The sequence below is a fragment of the Manihot esculenta genome, chromosome 10 (assembly GCF_001659605.2).
Source record: "Manihot esculenta cultivar AM560-2 chromosome 10, M.esculenta_v8, whole genome shotgun sequence".
NCBI lineage: Eukaryota > Viridiplantae > Streptophyta > Magnoliopsida > Malpighiales > Euphorbiaceae > Manihot > Manihot esculenta.
In genome coordinates this window covers 1,358,260-1,366,099 of record NC_035170.2, presented here as the reverse complement: position 1 = coordinate 1,366,099, position 7,840 = coordinate 1,358,260, and the positions used below count along the sequence as shown (strand labels likewise).

The 7,840-nt window shown below is 30.6% G+C and overlaps 1 protein-coding gene and 1 non-coding gene across 2 annotated transcripts; one reads left to right on the top strand and one right to left on the bottom strand.

Moving 5' to 3' along the window:
* The first annotated feature begins 3,974 nt into the window (after positions 1-3,974).
* Positions 3,975-7,440, top strand: LOC110624141 (GDSL esterase/lipase CPRD49). The gene is made up of 6 exons (XM_021769248.2): positions 3,975-4,325; positions 4,711-4,788; positions 5,475-5,615; positions 6,188-6,264; positions 6,359-6,508; positions 7,085-7,440. The coding sequence occupies exons 1-6, from the start codon at positions 4,215-4,217 to the stop codon at positions 7,296-7,298; spliced, it is 771 nt and encodes a 256-aa protein (XP_021624940.1). The 5' UTR covers positions 3,975-4,214; the 3' UTR covers positions 7,299-7,440.
* Positions 7,441-7,678: 238 nt separating this feature from the next.
* On the bottom strand, positions 7,679-7,840 carry LOC122724963. Its single transcript, XR_006352413.1, has one exon. It is a non-coding gene; the product is annotated as a U1 spliceosomal RNA (small nuclear RNA).

Below are 7,840 nucleotides of genomic sequence, written 5' to 3'. Positions count from 1 at the left end.
TTATATTTATTCCTCCTAATATTTTAAATTATTTAATATTAATATATGAAAAAATATAAGGGTATTATATATAAATTATTATATTTTTTAAAAATTAAAATTATTAATTATTCTTATTGGTTTGAACTAGAATATTGTAGGACAGAAGTAGTATCTATTATCATTATCATGTAAAAGGTATAACAACTTGCAAGACATGGCATCCTTTATCATGAATTGTCACTAAATTTAGTAGATTTGATAGTAACGGACGGTGATCTCAAAGGACGATCTGATGGTTGAGCAGTAGGAATGGACAGGTTCGAATGTGGTAGGAGAACTTGTAGCAAGTCTTGCATTAATGAGTTTGGTTTGTTTGTTGACTCACATTTATTTGGGTGGATTCGATATCAATTCAATTTATATGAAAATTTCTTATTTTATAAAAAAAAATTATATGAAAATTCTAATTAATAGTTTTAAGTTAAACATTTATATAAATTAATTAAATATGTACAAATATATGATTATTAACATAAATTTTTAATTTAAAATATTATATATATTTTTATGCAAAATTAAATTATAATAGTCCCACTTTTATTATTAGCCACCTTTATTATTATCCATCACTTAGGCATTTAATCAAAGCATTATCCTTCACTGTATTTTTATTATTTTTCTAAGATTTTTGGACACAATAATAGCGGTTAGCGATTCGAGTACACATGAAAATTATCACGTTCAAACTCTGATAACTATCAATCTCCCTGAACTCCATATCCGATAGATCTGATTCTCCCTCGTCTCCTATTACATGGATCTGATTCCTTTTTGGGCTCTCTGATGAGGCTCTCTGATGAGTCTCTCCATGTTTTCTCCATGTTTTTTTTGAGAAAAGGACCTGCAAAACAAGGGAAAAGGGGTCAAGAGTCCACCGGGGATGCCCCGGAGGAGACCCTCCGACGTTCAAGTCAGGTTTCCTGAATAAGAGTCGTGTCCTTAGACAAGAGTTGCAGAGAAAATAAAAATGGAGTCCAGGCAGGAGAAGAAAAAGAAGATACCCCTTGCAAGAGAAGACTCCCTAGTATATAGTGTTTTCTGTCCTTGTCACTCAGGCCCGTACGTACGGGCGTGTCAGGCACCTGCTCCATACGTAACGGCCATTTAATGCTCCAGAGCGCATGCGGGTAGGGCTGGTGAGTGATTGTGCCTACTCCCTTATGGGGCTCATATCTGATCCGGATCACCCTGCATTGCCGGTCCAGGCTCGTGAAGTCGAGTCGCCTCTCGAGCGTATAATCTGATGGGCTTTGGACCCGACCTTATTCCTGAACTAGGAAAGATATGAAGGTTATCAAATTCATTCATTTTAAAATTTAAAATTTAAATCTCCCTCAAACTCTATTCAAATTTCCCTCAAATTCATTTTAATATTTTTTTTATAATAAATCTACTCATATATATCGACTTAATTTATGGTAAATTGAGTTGAAATAAATATTTTTCAACCATGTATTTATTGATGAACTTATTATATTTTATGTATTTAATATAGAATAATTTTTCAAATCATGCATAAATTAAAAAATAATTATAAATTCATACACAATCTAAAAATATTTTTGGATCCTATGTATTAACGCAGCGTGTTAGCCAGTCATGCTGTCGAGCATGCTAATTCGACACCCATAATGTCGAACAATAGAGAGTTCGACGCCATAGGTGTCGAATAAGCTGTTCTTTGCCACGGGAATAGATTATTCTGTTCCCGTGGTTGCATGCGTCGCGTGTTCGGCACCCCGACAAGCATCAAGATTTCGTCATACGTGTTCGGCACCTCGACAAGCATCAAGATTTCGTCAGGAATCTATGACGAAGCGTTGAATAAATAAAATGTTCGGCACTTATAGTGCCGAACATTTTTAAGCCACGCGGACCTGCATGCACATGCCAAGAAGACTTTGACTTTTAAAGCCAAGTCTCCCACCATCTCCTTCTTTTTTCCAATTTTCATTCTGCTCTTCTTCTCTTTTCCTTTTCACTGTCCAGCTCTTCTCTTCTCCTTCTCTTCTCCACACTTTGCCATAGGCCTTCACCTCTGCACCTCCATCTTCAGCACGCAATAATCTTCTTCTTCTTATCTAGCACACCAAGATTTCCATTTTCATTTTATTATTTTCTGAGAAAATCATCTGGTTTTTCTATAAACTCTTATTTACTGTGTATATTTTTTTATTTTATATATAAAAATAAAATTATAAATTAAAATGTCAAATGTTAATAAAAAAATATAAATTATTTCAAATTAAGTAATATTGTTAATATAATTTTTTATGTAATTTTTATAAATTTAGAAATTTTATTAAATAAAGTTTAAAATTTCTAAAAATTAACTAATTAGTACTATAATTTAAGAGATTAAAAAGTTAATTTTTGTAAAAATTACTATAATTTAAGAGATTAAAAAGTTAATTTTTGTAAAAAATTTTAACCGTCCATAATGATATAATTTAAAAAATTATGTAATTATATTAAAAATTATGTAATTATATTTTTTATTATTTTATCTGTAAAATAAAATTAAAAAATGTAATAAAGTTAAGTAATCATAATCCACACCTTTAAATTTTTATATAGTAATTTCTCTGGAGAAATTTTTAAAATGATAGTCGAAAATTTTTTTTTTTAAAAATATATTATTTGTACTAAATTTATTTTATGTTTAAGTTATTTTAAATATTTTTAATACCTAATAAAATATAATATTTTTAAAATAAATATAATTAAAAGGTAATAAAATGTAATAGGTTTTTTAAAAATTATAATAATTTAATTTTTCAAAATATTTCATCCGCCTAAATAATTTGTATTATTTTAAAAGTATTATTTATTTTTTTATTATAATAATATTTAAAATGATAAGTATTAATTTTATTTTATGTTTAAGTCTTTGTAAATAATTTTTAATATCAAATAAAATTTAATATTTTTTTAAAAAATAATATTTAAAAGATAATAAAATATAATAGTTTTTTAAGAATAATATTTTATTTTTTAAAAATATTTAATCCCTTCTATTTTTTTATTGTTTTAAAATTATTTTAATTTTTGTATTATAATAATATATAAAATGATTAGTATTAATTTTATTTTATGTTTAAGTTATTATAAATAATTTTTAATATCTAATAAAATTTAATATATGTGAAATAAATATAATTAAGAAAATAGAATTTAATAATTTTTTAAAAATATAATAATTTAAATTCTTAATTAATTTAATCCGTCTTGTATTTCTTATTTAATTATTTTAAAATTATTATTTATTTTAATTATTATATTATAATAGTATATAAATTGATTAATATTAATTTAATTTTATGTTTAATTTTTTGTAAATATTTTTTAATATCTAATAAAATTTAATAAATTTAAAATAAATATGATTAAAAAATAAATTTAATAATTTTTAAAAAATAAAATAAAATAAATTCTTAAATTATTTAATCTATCATGTATTTCCTTTTTAAATTTTTTTATTTTAATATTTATATTATAATAATATGTAAATTGATTAGTATTAATTTTATTTTATATTTAAGTTATTTTAAATAATTTTTAATATACTGACACACAAATTCGAAAATAATTTTAGATGTTGTGTGAATTAATAATTACTTTTTAAATATGCATGATTTAAAAAATTGATACTCAGCATTAAAATTATTTTTTGATAATTCATTTTTTTTTTGAAAAAGGGAGTAAGTTGATTTTAGAAAAATAAATGCTTTGCACAAGAATATGGATGGACCCATAAATTGGATTCCATATGAACTTGAAAAAAAAAATAATTAACTCATATTTTTTATTTTATTGAAAAAAAAAAAAAAAAGGGTTTGGTCCATTTGAAGCAAAGCATGCAACTGCTTTTGCATGCACATTTATATAGCCATGGATTTGGTGATGCAATTGCAATTTGCAATTTGCAATTTGCACTCCTTTCTTTTTTTTTTTTCTTTCTTTAGTCCTCTGTGCAGTTGATGCCCTTCATTATGAGCTTCAAACCTGCAACAGATCTCTAGTCTCTTCCAACATAGGACTTTTATTTAAAGTGGTGGTTGGAAGATAGGAGAAGTCATCTTGTTCATACTTCTCTCATTAGAGACATTAAGTTTGCTTGTGTGAAACAGAGCAAGAAAATTGAGTTTTGTTTGAGAAAAATAGACATACAGATGGGGGGACCAACAAGGCCACAGTTCGTTCTCTTTGGATCTTCCATTGTCCAGCTCAGCTTCAGCCATGGCGGTTGGGGCTCCATTCTCACCGATATTTACGCTCGCAAAGTAATTTTTCTATTCCTTTGTTATGATTTCATTCAGTAATGGCTCTAATTTTTCATGCCTCTGTTTTCCCATTTCTTCAATTTAACTGTAAGTGTTTGATTTAATCTGTTTGGTTACTTCATTTTTACTCATGATTTGAAATCGAGGGTCTTTGTTTGTTTATTTGGGGAACATAGAAGGGAAGATCATGTGGGTTGGGACCCTGGAACGTGACCCTTAGCTGATAACCCAAATGCTCGTTGAGTTGGTTTAGTCATTAAATATTAGCTCCTGTAGCAGTGCGAGGCTTATCACTGTTCCATTTTTACAAGAAATCCTTGTAATCTTGTATGCAATTTTTGGTTCTTTCTTTTTCGAATCTTATTTTGGTTCAAATTGGTTGTAGGCAGACATAGTGTTGCGAGGATACTATGGATGGAACTCAAGGCGTGCTGTTGAGGTCTTGAATCAAATTTTTCCAAAGGTATTGCTGTTGTAACATTGGCTGCAAAAGATTATATCTACAATTTTCTTCTGTAATTGAAAATATTTGTCTAGATTGTGAACAGAAAAGTCTTCCCCTTACTTAATATAAAAGAAAAACTGACGAACCAACTAATGAATTTTTCTATATGATAGGAATTAAATAGTAAATCACTTAACGACTAAAATTGACAGAGGGACATTTTAATAGATTTTTTAGTTACAGATATTTTAGTGCATTTTTAAAAACAGGGAGACTAATTTCGTACCATAGGAACTAATAGTAAATTTTCCTAGTATAAATTCACAGATAAGAACAGAACACCCAATTGCATCAATATGTAGTTAGTCTTGCAATGGTCATGCATGGTTGCTTAAATTTGTGGCTGACCTTTTAGCTGTCACATTCATAAAAGATTTTCCATTGACAATGGAACTTATGGTTAGCATTTGCTATTGTATAGTTAATGCTAAAAATTCAAACTTGGTAAATACTCTCTCAATTATAACCCCAACAAAATTGGGCATCATAAGTGTTTTCTTTTCTTTTCTTTTCTTTATTGGTTTTCTTCCTTCTTTTGGTTACATGTGATACAAAATTATAAAGGTTTATTCAAGTGATTTTCTTAGTTAACAGCTTTTTGTGCAATTATCTGATGTAGTTTTTTTGTACTCTCCCCAATGTAGAATGCTTCTGTACAGCCTGCTTTGGTGATTGTATACTTTGGTGGTAATGATTCCATGGGGCCTCACTCATCTGGCCAAGGTCCTCATGTACCACTTCCTGAGTACATAGAGAATATGAGAAAGATTGCACTTCATCTGAAGGTTCTATCTTCTATCAAACAATACAATTATTCTACTTTTACAAAGCAAAGATATACATAATGTCCTCTCTTTTTTCCATAGCATATATTTTATTGATAGCTTCAGCCACTGCAATCAAGATTTTTACCATAGTTCAGAGGACTGAGTACTAAAACTTGTATCTGATTCTGGGACCATCCATTTTCATGATCTTTTTTTTCTAATCTCTTTTATGAGGAAACCACTACTGAATGAATTCTACCTTTTTCCTTTTTAAGTTTCCCTGCGAAAATGTCCATAATGTTGAATGCAGTGCTAAATAATGTTCATAAAGCAGATCAAATCCTCTCTACAGTGATTTGATTGATATTGAAATAGGCTTCATAAGCAGCATAAAATTGGGAGGCTTTTGGGTACTACAAGAATGTAAATGAAAATTGTTCTCTTATGCTGCTCTTATATGCACATAAATACTTGATTGCTGCTTCATGTTCAAGTCCGCTTTCATAGTTTAGATGTTGATCTATGACTTTAATGAACTTTAACTAGAAGAATATTTGATTTTCATTCATACATATGTGTTTGAAACTTAGAGCCTCTCTGACACCACACGCATCATTTTTCTGAGCTGTCCTCCAGTTGATGAGGAGAGGGTCCATTCAAGCACAAGGTTATTCAATTCAAATCTATGTCTTCTCTTTCAATTTTAATTTTTTTTCTCTACTGCTAAATATAAAATCTTGAATCATTGTCTTTGAAATCAGTGGAATCTTTAGTGAGTTAGTTCGAACAAATGAGTTATGTCAAAAGTATTCAGAAGCATGCATAGAGCTATGCCAGGAAATGGGCGTGGAAGTTGTTGATCTCTTCTCTGCACTTCAAAGAAGATGCGACTGGACAACTGCTTGCTTTACGTAAGTTTTTTTTTGTATCTTGTTTTTGTAGTTATCATTAAGCTTCAGAAGTGAACTAGTGAATCATATTTCTTATAGATACATGGACTGGAAGCTTTCCCTCCATAATTAGGTCTGCCTTTTTGCTTGGTGTAATCTTGACATGACTCCTTAGATAACTCTCCAAATTTCTGCTCATATTGGGATAATTGAATTGATGGTTTTAGCACAAGAAGTTTGATTTATCTTTCACTTTTCTTGCTTATCACAGACTTGGACATTGGATATTTTTATAGTTGAGAGGATGTTGGAGTTTAAGTATCCTCTGGACTCGTCTCCAGGTTATATATGACCATTACTAGATAGATGAATCTCTTCTTTTCTCCACCCCTGAGCAAAGATTAGCGATTTTATCCGCTTGTCTTGACAGATGCGGATGAATTTCCCTGTCAAATCATATAATACGATTGTTGTTATGAGCATCATTCAAAATGCGGATGAATTCGGAATCAAGTTTTTGCTCTTTTTTTTTCCATAAAACCAAATTTGCAGATCTTTGTCAAGAGTTTAAATCTTAGAAATTATCATTTCTTCCAGGGATGGAATTCATTTAGCTGCTGAAGGGAGCAAAATAGTTGTGGAGGAAATACTGAAGGTGCTGAAGGAAGCTGAGTGGAGTCCCTCTCTACATTGGAAGTCCATGCCAGCTGAATTCCCAGAGGACTCGTCGTATTATCTTGTAGCTGCCGATGGGAAGACAACACTGAATCCTTCAGAATGGACATTTCACAGGGAAATTCAATGGGACTAAATTTGCAAATGCTATCCCACGCTAGTGTCGTCAAAGTTGAATTCAGGAATAGTTAGTTTTACCAGAATCAAACATGAAAAAACTTGGAATAATTGATTGCAATTCAAGCTTGTGAAGCGCTTATGAACCCATTTTCGTCTTCAATGCTATCTGTCTATTGTACAGCACTCCATTTCTAGCTACAAATGTGAAACCCAGGATCATTTTCTATAGATATCCATATTTAAAGCAACTGAAGAGCTCTGCAAGGGGTTTGATGGAAAACTTCATAAATAAACTGACAACCTGCGACGTACCACAAATGGAATACCCAACCATGGGACGAAGTTTCAGGAGTTAGAACCACAGCTCACGAAGCATCAAAATTTGAACTCAAACTGGTAGGGGCCGCGCGAACGCAGGCCCCCTCTACCACAAATTATGACGTAGGCTCTCCCATCTTGGGGAGACCTTAGACCAGCACCCCTCCCTAGTGCAATGAAGGTCACTGACCTAGGCCATGAGCCTTCATGGTCGCCCATTGACCCCGTCCAGGTAAGTAT

What these genes read in the sequence shown, in the direction of transcription:
- LOC110624141 (XM_021769248.2), top strand. Translation starts at nt 4,215, where the DNA reads ATGGGGGGACCAACAAGGCCACAGTTCGTTCTCTTTGGATCTTCCATT. An exon ending in TGAATCAAATTTTTCCAAAG is followed by an intron (nt 4,789 to 5,474) that starts GTATTGCTGTTG and finishes TCCCCAATGTAG; the next exon opens with AATGCTTCTGTACAGCCTGC. An exon ending in AGGGTCCATTCAAGCACAAG is followed by an intron (nt 6,265 to 6,358) that starts GTTATTCAATTC and finishes CTTTGAAATCAG; the next exon opens with TGGAATCTTTAGTGAGTTAG.